Genomic DNA, 14,511 nt, shown 5'->3' on the forward strand with positions numbered 1-14,511 from the left:
ATATATATATATATATATATATATATATATATATATATATATATATATATATATTATATATATATATATATTATATATATATATATATATATATATATATATATATATATATATATTATATATATATATATATTATATATATATATATATATATATATATATATATATATATATATATATATATATATATATATATATATATAAAACACACAACATTGCTCACCTCACATGCAGGGGACTTTCTGTTAGCAACTGGCACACCACACACTCTCCGAATTGCTGTGGCCATCCACCTTGCTGCCCCATTCCACACCAAGTATAGATGTATTTGTGGCAAGATTGTGGTCGACAGGTACGGACACCATGACCTACTCGGCCAAAGCACAGGGGGATGGCACTTGAGGCATAGTGAAGTTATCATCATCAATAGGAGCCTCACCACAGCTGGATGCCCAGCTGAGATAATAGCCTTATTACCTAACACCCCGTAACTCTGCTGCTCTTATTGGTCGCCCAGATGGTATCACAGTGAACCCCTGGAAGAATGGCAAGCAGTTGTATGGAACTACACGTGTGTCAACCCTGACTAACACCTACATTGCTGTCAGTGTTGCACATCCGGGTGGCGCTGCCACTCGCAGCGAATCAGCCAAGTCCCTTAAGTACAGAGAACGGGATCACCACTACAGTTTTGTCCCCATTACTTCTGAAAGACTTGGTGCCTAGGGTAAGAGTGTCACCAGTTTTTTTTAAGGAACTGGGTTCTAGGCTAATTGAGCCCTTAAGGACCAACCCTTAGGTAGGGACCAATTGTAGAGACCCATCACAGAGCTCGTCACAGCCCCCTTTCACCCGATGCCGGCTTTCTTCAAGAACAAGCAGAAGGAAGAGTAATAATTATTAATTAATTATTATTATTATAATAATTATAATAATTGTTGTAATTACTAATTATTACTCTTCTTTCTGCTTGGTCTAGAAGGAAGCCGGCCTCATGTGATAGGGGCTGTGACGATCTCTGTCTAGAACCAGTAGGTGCAGGACTCAGAAGTCCACAGCCTGGGGCTCGTGTGGCCCAGGCTCTGCTTCGGGAGGCTGGGGTCGTTCTTGCCCTTGCTGGGGGTGGTTCTTCTCCGGCCTCGACCTCGACCTCGACGGTCTCCAGGTTTGGAGTCACTGTGCCTTCTTTTACCAACTTCGAGGTTAACTCCGGAACTGGAGCCCCAAAATCTTGATATACAATGTCTCAAAACTTGGGTACAGTGCTCTGAACACAAAATTCATTATATGTCAAGATACAGGTAAAATGTTAGGGTCTTCTGTGTATTGGCAGTAATAACATGACATGATAATTAGTTTTGGATCATCTTCTGTAAGAAAAATATCTCATTTGATAAGTAATATTGATTTGATAATCCCATACAAGACATTTTTTGAGTTTGACAATAATCCATGTAAGTTTTGGTAATAAAACATCATGCTTAACTTATATTTAATAACTCCAACTTACATAGATTTGTTACCAGATAGTAAAAATATATGATTACATATGTATACCCTGGGCAGGACAGAAATGATTGGCTGCATTTCATATCTTACTGCCATGGTTGAATACCCCCCTGTTCACCTGGCAGTAAGTAGGTACTCAGGAGCTAGTCAGCTTGTTGTGGGGTTGCATTCTAGGCGGGGTCAGTAATTTGACCTTGGGAGAGGACGTCAATAAAAGCCTAATGTGAATGAAAACACACTGGCTGCCTGTCCATCAACAAAATGAATTAACATTACTGTCTTAGTAAAGACAGAATACAAACTTTTCTTAATTGCCCGAGTGTAACCGAAATGTTTTTCAGCACAAATGTGGAAGGCAGTTTTGTTTTTGGAAAGGAAAACTAAAATAATGGTTACGTGCTTTTATAAAAACTTTACAGTATTATGTCAGGTACTTTCCTATATGTTTATCTGCCCATACAAGGAAAAATGAGTTGAAAATTATTACCAAAAATTAAAAGAGATACTTATGAATCCCACGTGATGAAAAATACAGCTGGTCTCAATTCTGCACGAGTTTAGATAATGTGAATCCGAGCCCGTGATTTTAACACTCAAAATTCAAACTGCCCAAGGGTAGGGTCTGCCTGTATTCAAGCTGATGCAAGAAATTTGCACAACCAAAATGCTATTTTGGTGTGCAATGTTTCAATATAATACTGTACCTAACCATACAACTCCTCATTATCATCTCTCTTAATGCACTTTTTAGATGACTTTTTTTAACCTTTTTATTCCATGCTTCATCATACACAGTATTTGTTTCTGGAAAGAAGCAGGAATATTTAGTAATATTGTTCAAGTAGGTCTTTTACAGAGAACTTGGAAAAAAAAAGGGTCGATATTTGGACATTTCTAGAAAGTAATTCAATTTTCTCTCGTACAGTTTACTTGGCTTTGCACAAGGTTTTCAAGAATACAGTACATTCCACAAGTAGATCTAGGGCCAACAACAGTATCTATATTCTGTGCATAAAGTATATATCAACTGTTATGCTATCAATTCATTTCGGTGTTGTGAAACTTAATTGTATTATCACACTAGATATATTACCTAATGTCACACTCAACTAACACTGATGGCACCAACAGTCCCAATACACACAGAGCATAACAGACTAAGTTGTGAAAAAGAATCACATTTGCACCTCTGATTATGCAAATATTTTCTCTTCCCTTCGTTTCTTTGTCATAACTGTGCCAGGTTTGTGTTGGGCTTCATGGTGGTTAGCCAGCTCTGGTGGACATGATGACACTGGTGATGACAGAATTAGCTGCTTCAACTCATAGAACAAGTGCGAGTCATCTTTGGTTAAGAAAGAGATGGCCTTTCCATGCTTTCCGGCACGACCAGTACGACCAATTCTGTGGGTATAGTCCTCAATGTTCTTTGCCATATCATAATTGATGACAAGAGAAACATCCTTAATATCAATACCACGACCAGCAACATCGGTAGCCACGAGGATATCCTTTGCTCCAGACTTGAGATTAGCGAGAGCATGTTCACGCTGTTCTTGACCTTTGCCACCGTGGAGAGTTGTGGCATTGTGGCCCAGTTTCTCCAGACCACGGGCTAACACATCTGCACCCTTCTTTTGATTGACAAAAATGAGTACTGGAGGTGTAATGCCTCTCTTCAAAATATCGAGTAACTTCTTACGCTTTTCTTGTTCACTAACCATGAACACGGCCTGTTCAACACGTTCCACAGGTTTGCCTATAGAGCCAATGTACACATAGGCAGGTCGTCGAAGATACTGTCTTGCCATTCTTTCTACAGCAGGTGGCATAGTAGCTGTAAACATGACAGTTTGCCTATACTTATGTTTAGAGAGGAAGTTTTGCAGCAACTTGTCCTCATCTTCAGCATCTTCATTATCTGGCTTTTCATTTGTCACTGGCATAAACTTAAGAATTTTTTGAACATCTGGCTCAAAACCCATATCAATCATTTTATCGGCCTCATCAAAGACAACATAGGTGCACTGATTCAATACAAGGTATCGGTTTTCAAGCACATCTACGAGACGGCCAGGAGTGGCAATAACAATTTCACAGCCCATTCGTAACTTCATACCTTGTTCTTCACGTGACAAGCCACCAATAACTGCCACTGTTCGGATGCCAAGAGGACCTCCGAACTTTGTTGTTTCTTCCTCGATCTGTTGTGCCAGCTCTCGCGTTGGAGCCATGACTAATGCATATGGCCCCTGGTCTGCATCCTCTAACCGAGCAATTTTTGGAAGAGACTGAATCCATTCCAAAAGAGGAATGAGAAATGCTAAAGTCTTACCAGAACCAGTCTCTGCAACACCAATAATATCTCGATTTTGTAAACCAATGGGGATAGCCTGTCTCTGAATTGGTGTCGGGTCCTGGTATCCAACACTGGCAATAATGTCCAAAATATCTTTCTTTATATTAGATTCTGCCCATGTACGAATTGGATTGGGGATGCGACCTCCCTTGATTGCAATATTGTAATCTTCCCTGAAAATTCTCCAATCACGTTCTGTCATCTGCTCTACATTCTTTTCACTCCAGTGCCGATCATCCCACTTTTTCTTATCCTCCTTCTTCTGTTCTTTCTTTATGCGGATCAGCTCTTGGTCTTTGTCGGCCTGAGTACGACGATGTTCTATATAGTTTCCATAAAACTTTGATTGAACTTTCTTTTGTTCTTTTAAGTCTAGTCCACCAAAATGTCCACGACCAAAGAAATGAACAAGATGCTTATTGATGTATAGCTCATTGTAGTCTACTGACGTGTCCTCACCAGCATCCCAGTCAAACACAAACTTACGGTCATTCAACCTCCGAATCTTTTTCTTCTTTTTCACAATACCAAGGTACCTTTCATTAACAGCATCTCGCTCAAGCTGCTTTTTTCTTTCCAACTCAACATCCTCCTTATTCTCTCTTGGCTCTCGGTCTCGACGGTGTCGGTCGCGCTCCCGAGGATCTTCCTGCCTTAAGGCCTGCTCCAGTTCCCGCCGACCATCCTGGTACATGACTTCTCGCGCCTTCCTCTCCTCATCTTGCCTCTTGCGCATCTCATCAATCTATAAAAATATAAATATTATTCCCAACAACGATAAATCTCACTTTATAATTCTGATGTTTTCATTAACTGAACCACCTCTCTCAAGTTCACAGCAATTGATATTAATCTTTTTAATAAACTCCATGGCCTTAACTAATAACTCATACAGCATAAATACAAAGCAATCAGATAGTATGTGGAACAGTGTGAGGTACTGAGTAGAGCAAAGTAAGTAAACGAGCAAAAGTGTGGCATATATGGATGTATGCATGCTTGCATGTATGATGTGCGTGTAATAATCTAAGCAAGTGCAGTTACAAGATAAGATCTATGCTTGTGGTGTCCTGTCTTCCCTATACAGTATTCTGTTATATAATGCTTTGAAACCAATGATAGTTTTGGCATCCACCACCATCTCACTTACTGTGTTCCAAATGCACACACTTCACTCTTCCTTCCTCACCCACACATTTACCTTTTTTTTTTAAACTAAGACTAGTGTTCATTAGAAATTTCACTGGTGTTAATATTTAAAATATAAGCTTAAGAGCTGATATCAACATCAGCTCATCTGAGGCCTAGCCCTAGGAATTAATTTATTTGATGAGCCTATTACTTATTAACATTAGAAATTAATTTTGCTTCATGATAAGTTACAAACACGTTAATAACAGGATGAAGCTGAAGCTGTATGCCAAGGCCTCCATATGATCAGTTGACTGGATTTAACATATCTACTTGTTGAGCAAACAAGTTCCAAATGCAAGCCAGCCTAAGAATGAATGATCGCTGATGGAGTGATGTACTAGAGAACGCCACAGACAGTATGAGGCCATTCAAGGCATAGTGCCTTGTGTTGCAGTTGTTAATGCCTGGTTCTCCAAGTTGGGCCAGATGAGGAATCTTGAGAACACTGACTTTAAACTGAACATTAAGGTCACCAGCACTGAAGAGGCCACCTCTCAAGTGCTGAGGGCTCTGATGTACTGACCAGTCCAACTACACTGGGTCAAGGCAAGACATGTTAGCCAGCAATTGCCAGACACATTAATGTGCTGAACACAAGCAGAAATGCTGACATTTAATCATTTTTGCTAAAACCCACAAGGGTAAAGAAACAAGTGAAGCACCTGCTGCCACTTATGTAACAGTAGGAGAAATATCAAACGAAGTGCAAGGGCCCAGTTCTTTAACATAGGAGAGAAACAGCAAGTGAAGAGCAAGGTGCCACTTCTCTAACATAGGAGGGAAACAATAAGTGAAGAGCATGGGCCACTTCTCTGACATCAGGATAGAGACAAGTGTAAGAGGAAGATACCAATTCTCTAACACATGAACAATAAATATTGACTTAAAAATACCATACCTCTTCTTGTCGGCGTCTGAGTGCCTCCGCTTGCCTCTCTGCCTTGGTCAAGAATTTGGGACGGCTGAGAGCTTCCTCTTCTGCCCTCTTTCTTGCTACCATTTCTTCCAAAGACAAAGGCTCTTTCTTTAATTTCTTTTCCGCCTCTCTTTTTTCCGCCTCTTCAATCTGCACATAATGATTGCTAATTACAATAGAGAACAGACATTTACAATTCTACAATAACACTGGAAAAGGTATAGTTTATTGGTCATGGCTGATTACCTCACTGTACCATTGTAATTCAAGTATCTGACCTTCCTTTTTATTCTCCGTAAGATAAATACACATTTGCAATGTACTTTATTGCATTATTAACAGGTAAGAAAACTTGGTAAATAAGTAAAGTGCAAGAAGCCAAAGTGTAGGTGACAATACAATGTTGACAGCTTCAGGGAAGAGTATAAAGTGTTCTCTTGGAAATATGGAGAAGCAGACCAGAGAAATTTATGATAGGTTGATCTAATCATAATAGAGGAAAGTATTTAACCATTAGACAGCTGTTAACATCAGTTGTTGATTCACAGGATAATGTGATTATCATCATATGAAGATTTAAAAAATTATTGTCTGGGCTTTACATGCATGATACAAATATGGATATAATAGGTCTATGTGGATGTAATGGAGTTTACCTTGACCTATGAAAAAATCCTGCAACCATTTCATGATACAAATATGGTTATCATTTGATAATGATGAGAACCGCATTTGACTAGGGGAATGCGGTTAATCATCATTTGATGAGTTAAACAATTATTGTCTGGGTTTTACATAATGCAAATATGGATATAAAAGCTCTCTGTGAATGTAAATAAAGAAAAACAAGTAATCAAATTATCAGTGAAACATCGGAGGATAAAACAGAAAGCATCACCAGTCTAATATCAGGCACTGACAAGTGCCAGATGCAACCCTGCAGAGCGCCTCCACCCAGTGAAGCTATATATATTCACTTATTTTCATGTTTCTCTTACATTCTGTGTGCAATTTAATAATTCTATAATGAAAAATTATTTGTTGGAATTTTTTTGTTTTGTTTTTTATGCATAGGCAGATATGGTCATAGCTGCTGTTTAAGGATAATAGAGGTAACAAATAGTCAAGGTCCAATATTGAAAATGGATTCCCATTGGTACTGTAAAACTGATAAATTATAAGAGTAGTCAGTTATTTAAAAATTCAAGCATGTCTTCCAAGTCTCTACAGTTGCTTTCTTAACAAAGAAATAAAATAATGGGTACACTTATATCAAATACAGTACAGTACAGTACTGTAATGTAGCTTCAAAAACAGAAAAAGTACATCTGCAAACAAATTTTGTAATAGCAAGTATGATCCATTCTGGAGAGAATTCCATACTTGTACACACCAACCCACCTCCTCTGCCTTTAGTTCCTCCTTGGACTTTGCCTCAGGCGATCGCTTTCTTTTGTCTAACCGTTCCCTCTCCCGATCGCGCTCTCTGTCACGACCCTTCTCCCTGAGAGGACATATGAAAGATTAGTCCTTATGCTACTATCCAGGAATACTTAACTCATCATCAACAAAGAAAACATTAGAATGCAGTCTATATAGTCTGCAGCTACCAACACTAAACCACCATCCAACAAAATCAAAGAAAATTCAGCATGGCTTCCCCCATGACTAAATTAATATTTATAAAATATAAATTTTATTGTGGTTAATCCCTCAACCCCCTGACCTCACCCTCTTTTTTGTCCTATATAAGCACAAGACCTGTATATCTCAGTTAAATTTGATAACTGTCTACAGGCAAGATGTAATCTACAAATAAAGCCTAATCTCAACTTAGTAATTCTCTGCATTCCTATACAGTATTTAAAAACATCCATTTGTGAATAATTTTGTTTACTGTTCTCCATACAAAATGATTACCAAAGTCTATAATAAAAGATTAAATAAAAATTAACATGTACACTATTTATGCATATATTAAATTTAATAACTAGGTATCAACTAAAATATGCAAAATAAAATTTTAAGCAAAATCCAACCTTAGTTTTTTTTTAAGATGTACATACTGCTTTTCATAGTTATAACAGTTTATTATGTGTACTGTATATTGTTCACAAGAGAAGATTGTTCACATTGTGAACAATTGCCTATTGTTCACAATAAAGACAGAGCATACAAGCCAGAGAAGCTTACTTACCTCTCTCTGATGCGTTCCCTGTCATAGTCTCTCTCTCTCTCATTGTTCCTCTCACTGTTTCTCTCATTGTTTCTCTCATTGTTTCTCTCATTGATTCTATCATTTCTTTCATTGTTTCTCTCCTTTTCCCGCTCTCTGTAGTGATCACGCTCCTTTTCTCCCCTCTCTCTTTCTCCCCTTTCTCTTTCTCCCCTATCACGTTCCCTCTCCCTCTCCCTTCTTTCCTTTTCTTTTCTTTCTTTCCGTTCTCGCCGGTGCGACCTTAATCCTGTATCCTCATCCATGTTGTATTAACTGAAACATAAAAATATAGTGCTTAAAAATCTACAAAAATGTAAAACATATTTTCAATGTTGGGCTCAACCAGAGAACAAATTAAGAATAGGGAAGGGAAATATCAGGCAAAAACACCAAGCCATTACGAGTACGTAGCACTTAGAAAGGATCAGGATAAGGATTTAGGAAGGGATGGAGATAAGGAATGTGCCAAACCACTTGGAAGGTTGGGGATTGAATGCCACCCTGCATGAAGCAAGACCGTCACTCTACCGTCCTGTCCAAGTGGAAGAAATTAAGAACCAGTTTTGGTGTAGATAAGAAATCAATGCCAAAATATTCCGGTTAAAAAAAATGGTTAAGAAATTGTTACAAAAATTTTGAGTTATGTATACAGATCTCAAATTGGATAATTGAAACAGTGTCCAATTTTCAAATTCAAAAAATTCAAATGTTTATTCAGGTAAAGTACATACATACAAGGTGTGAAATTGATAGATTTATAGATTGAGCTAGTACATACAATGCCTAAAGCCACTATGACGCAAAGTGTTTCGGGCAGGAAAAACACTAAAGACTAAAACTTAATACTAATTGAGATTAAAGTATAATTTGTGTTGAGAACATAAAAATAAAAAAGGGGGAACATGGCAGAAAAATAGCAAAAATACAATTTGATCGACAAACAGCATTGTTTAAAAAATAGCAGACATGGGTTGACATTTTAGGGATAAGATAGGTTACAGGGAGTTAATTAGGTAGTGCTTAATTTTTAACTTAAACTGGTTGGGAGAGGTACAGTCTTAAACATAATTGGGAAGGTCATTCCACATTCTGGGTCTCTTGATTTGTAGAGCATTTCTAGTTTGATTAAGTCGTACTCTTGGAATATCAAAAAGGTATTTGTTTCTGGTGTGGTGCCCATGGGTTCTGTTACAACCTTCAAGGAAGCTTTTAAGGTCAGGATTGACATTACAATTCAGCATTTTATATATACTGTATATATATAACCCACATGAGAGGATGTGCAGAGACTTAATATCTAACATATTCAGAAATTTGAGTAGGGGTACCGAATGATGTCTGGGGCCAGAGTTGGATATTGTCTAATAGCAGCTTTGTGTTGAGTAATTAGAGGACGTAAATGATTTTGGGTAGTAGAACCCCAAGAACAAATACCATAGTTGAGATATGGATAGATGAGGGAGTAATAGTGTGTCACCAGAGCAGGGCGAGGTACATAATATCTGATCTTAGAAAGAATGCCAACAGTTTTTGAAACTTTTTTGATATATTTAGAATGTGTCCCTGGAAATTCAACTTGTTGTCAATGAGAACGCCAAGGAATTTACCATCTAATTTGTTACAAATTTGGGTATTGTTCATTTTGAGATTTATTTGATTAGAGGATTTATTGCCAAACAAAATGTAGAAAGTTTTGTCAATGTTGAGGGTGAGTTTGTTGGCAGTTAGCCAAAGATGGACTTTATTTAGCTCAGTATTCACTGTGGCATTTAGAGCAAGGGGGTCAGGACTGGAGTAAATGAAGGTTGTGTCGTCAGCAAATAGAATTGGTTTGAGGTGTTGGGAGACATTTGGAAGGTCATTAATGTAGATGAGAAAGAGGAGAGGGCCAAGTATGCTGCCCTGAGGAACACCAATGTTGATGGTTAAGGTGGGAGAAATTCAATTATTCACAGAAACATACTGGAGCCTATCAGTAAGGTAATATTTGAGGTATTGCAGGGAGTGACCTCTGACTCCATAATGATGTAATTTAAGAAGGTTTTGGTGGTTGACAGTGTCAAAAGCCTTACGCAGGTCCACAAATAACCCAACAGGGAACTCATTTTTATCAAGAGCTGCATGTATCAAGTTAATCATACTAATAAGTGCATCTTTAGTACTTTTTTTTGGGTCTGAAGCCATATTGACAAGAGCTAAGTATAGTGTGTTTGGCTAGATAAGAGTAAAGCAGCTTGTAGATTAGTTTTTTAAATATTTTTGACAAGTTTGGCAGGATTGATATAGGTCTGTAGTTGTATACAGACCTATATTTAAATTATATACTCTAGCTACTAAAGATGGAGTGTACAAAACATCGACTGTTGTATCCACCAATAAATTCAGGTTTTGTATTGCAGTATATATTCTTGAAATAAAAACTTATGGACGGAATGACCCGAGATAAAGAATCATGAGCATAACTTTACCCCCTTCATGCTTGGGCCTGATGGAGCTTCCCTAGTTCCCAGCTGCACTCAAAGCTAAACACTACATTAAGGCTATGTAAGGCTTAACAACTCATACTGGTGGGACAAGTCACAACAACCATACTAAAAGTACACAAAACTACTCACTCGAAGTTCAAGTAAACTTGAAAAGTCGCAGCCGAATGTCACATGAAGCACCAGTGTTTCCCACCTGTTGGCCTTCTTGAGATGGTGTGTATATATTGTATGACCCCCAGAGTAGCACCTAATCCCTAACACTCTTCCCTCGTCGCAAGTTACGCTCTCCACTTCAATATTTCCATTTTTTGTTAGGAGATAAACAGCTCCCCGTGCTGGCCTTCTGGTGTTCACCTCAACGTTTGTTGACGAATGATTGTCTTATGTTTTGGTGGAGTCAATGAAGCTCCCGCTTAGTAATCAGACGCTCAGCGACCCCCATGCAATTTTCAGCGTTGAAAAAGAATTAACAGATAATGTAGTAGTAGTAGTAGGCATCCATCAGTCTCAGGAGACTATGGAGTTGGGCTCTGGTTGTTGGTCCGGAGTGGCCTCTCCAGGGCGCAAAGCCCGGGTAGGTTGATATGCTGAAGCTGTTACCCATGCAGCAGGTCTCCCCGCTCTCCACGGCGCCGAAAGTCTCCAATGGAAAGACAAATGTCAATATGATTAGTTCCAGCGCCGTCGCAGGAACTGTCAGAACGATGTTGAATGTAACCATGAACTGCCCTACGGGCTCAGGAGTTAACCTCAACTGATAACTGTGGTAACTAACTCAACTGTTGCCCGAAAGAGCGTATTAGTGGCTTTAGGTATTGTATGTACTAGCTCTATCTATAAATCCAACATTATGTTTGTAAATCAACTATATACTTTTCCTGAATAAAAATTTATTTATCTATTTATTTATAAAATGATTGACCTCAATTAATAATGATTTGCCCGAAAACTAGCTATAACTTCATCGAATATTCCCATCTCAGGATCATCACAGCAAATGGAAGGGGGGACGTTAGACAAGCCGCCGGCTTCCTGTCCTCGTCGAGGCCACTAAGGTTAATGGCCCTCAAATAAATCAAAGGTAAATTTGGTAAGGTCTTTAGTCTACCGTTTTTTTTTAGTTTAGTCCATTTATTATGCACCCGCAGACTAAAGATCTTACCTGAGATTACCTGAGCCACTTACACTAGTGGCCTAGACAGGAAGCCGGCAGGTTGTCATAGGTTCCTCCATTTGCCTTGATCTCTTCCAGCTGTACCTTAAGTGTTAACATTTTTTTGGGGCATGTACGGCTTCGGCGGGTAGGCGGTTCCATGGGTGTATAACCCTGTGGATGAAAAAGCATCTCTTATTCACGATGTGTATTGAATTTTGTAACTAGCTCATCAAGATTGTAACTTGCTTAGCTATATGAATTGTGGGGTTCAGTCCCTGAGCCCATTATGTGCCTCTGTAACCCTTTCCACTACCGCCCACAAGATGGGTATGGGGTGCATAATAAATGAACTAAACTAAACTTGTTTTCAGTCCTACATTATGGCTTGTTGAGCTTCAAACCCTTGCTCCTTGTTTGTTACATCTGACCTTCTGAAGAAGTTTTTTGAATCAACGTCCTCCAAATTGTTCAATATTTTAAAAGTTTCAATAAGATGCCTGAGACGCTGTGCATATTTGTGGCTTTAAGCATAGTATGTACTAAAGCTCTACCTAGAAATCCAACATTCTGTTTGTAACTCATCTTGTATGTATGTATGTACTTTTACCTGAATAAACATTTTATTTATATATTTATTTATGTAGGCGTACATAATACTAATAGTATTATTATACTATAATATTACGGGCTATTCATGCCTGTGCCACCACTTGGGTGACTTAATCTTCATCAATCAATCATCATCACTATGAAGACCCCAACTATCTACAGCTCTACAGTACCAGCTACTGATACTGTACTGGTAAGGGCTCCAAACAGCCTCCATTTACAGGCTATTCATGCCTGTGCCACCTCTTGGGTGGCTTAATCTTTATCAACCAATCATCATCAGTCTAACTCCCAAGAGTGGTTCAATGCAGATGCTTGAGATACCACACATCCACTAATATGTGGTATCATCACTGGCTGTTGTTGTTTTATATTCAGCTACTCGGAACAAAAAGTTCAAAGCAGCACGGCCTATGGTGAGCCCGTCGTACTCACCTGGCACAGGAGATGTGCCGAACTCATCAGTGGCACATGCCAGACTGGCAAACATAAGAATTACCTTTGGAAACTTGTGTTAGGAATAATTTAGAACCTTGTATACCTCATATGTCTGACCAATCCTGGAGTATGCAGCTCCAGTGTTGAGTCCATATCTAGTCAAACACAAAACGAAGTAAAAAAAAGTTCAGAGGTATGTCACCAGGCTAGTCCCCAAGCCGAGAGGTTTAAGTTGAGGAAAGACTATTGAAATTAAACCTCATGACATTGGAAGACAGAAGAGTTAGGGGGGGAAGACATGATTACCACGTATAAAATTCTCAAGAGGAATTAACAGGGTAGTTAAAGAGAGGCTATTTATCACACGTGGTACATGAATAAGGGGACACGGGGGAAACTTATAATCCAAATGAGCCACTGGGATGTTAGAAAGATTTTTTTTCAGTGTCAGTGTAGTTAAGAAATGGAATGCATTAGGAAGTGATGTGGTGAAGGCTGACTCCATACACAGTTTCAAATGAATGTAGATATGATAAGAGCCCAATAGGCTCAGGAACCTGTACACCATTTGATTGACAGTTGAGAGGCGGGACCAAACAGCCAAAGCTCAATCCCCGCAAGCACAACTTGATGATGACATGTTTGTGTAAAGATATACATCTTTATGTACAATAGTATGTACATGCGCTACAGGGGCATGGCTTTTCTGCTTACAGAGCTATGTTAATGTTTCTGCACATGGGCTAATGCTTACACATCAATGACTAGGGAGAAGATCTAGCTCTTAATGTCACCTTTTAGCCATTCATTCTTAGCATACTAATTACCACTCAACTTTTTTCTTCATATTTTTCTTAAAAGTTGTGGATGGAATTGGCTTCAACTTCTTTCTTTAATGCCTTTCACTACTGACCACTCAAACAGGGAACGAGAACCTCCTTACATGTGTACGTTTATACATTGGGGTATATGTATGTTTAAACACCGGGATATGCATTTGCACATAAGTATGTGTCTGTGTACAAGAGTGTGAGATTTAGCTCCTGACTGTTAGACATCTATTTCCATTAAACATTCCAATCTTTGTATCTGCTCTTCCTAAGTAGTGAAGCTGACTTCTGCCATCTCTTATCACAACCCATTTCCACTTACATACTTACCTCTCAAATTTCAAGTGTTTTATTAGACTTTTCTGTCGCATTCATGTTTCTTGCAAGACTCCAATCTGCCTCCTCATTCTATTTGATATTTTTCCCACCATGTCTGTCTCTACCAGTATCTTGAATATTGTAATCATATCACCTCTAGTTTTTTATTTTCTAGTACTGTACAGTAATGTTTGGTATTGTTCTTTGTCTTCATAGCTCAGTTACCTTATTTCTGGCATCAATTTTGTATGAAATCTCTGATCTTGCTTGATTTTCTTGTGCTTTACAGAGTTAGGAATTATAAAAAGTGACAAGTTGATGATTTATCACAATGACAAATATGCTCAGCTCTTCATCTACCATATATTTCTTGGATTAATCACTGATACTTCTAACCAAATTACTTGGCAAACTTGTCATACCTACTGATATAAAGACAGAGTGAGAGTGCAGGGTGCACACTAAGCAATTAAAAATA

General features: G+C 38.5%; 1 protein-coding gene across 1 annotated transcript; it reads right to left on the reverse strand.

Annotated features, from left to right (window-relative positions):
* Window positions 1-1,480: 1,480 nt before the first annotated feature.
* On the reverse strand, window positions 1,481-11,060 carry LOC123771714 (probable ATP-dependent RNA helicase DDX23). The gene is made up of 5 exons (XM_045764417.2): window positions 10,812-11,060; window positions 8,176-8,469; window positions 7,380-7,482; window positions 5,961-6,128; window positions 1,481-4,613 (listed from the first exon to the last, which is right to left on the reverse strand). The coding sequence occupies exons 2-5, from the start codon at window positions 8,457-8,459 to the stop codon at window positions 2,703-2,705; spliced, it is 2,466 nt and encodes an 821-aa protein (XP_045620373.1). The 5' UTR covers window positions 8,460-8,469; window positions 10,812-11,060; the 3' UTR covers window positions 1,481-2,702.
* Between the last annotated feature and the right edge of the window lie 3,451 nt (window positions 11,061-14,511).

Source organism: Procambarus clarkii, chromosome 75 (assembly GCF_040958095.1).
Source record: "Procambarus clarkii isolate CNS0578487 chromosome 75, FALCON_Pclarkii_2.0, whole genome shotgun sequence".
Lineage (NCBI taxonomy): Eukaryota > Metazoa > Arthropoda > Malacostraca > Decapoda > Cambaridae > Procambarus > Procambarus clarkii.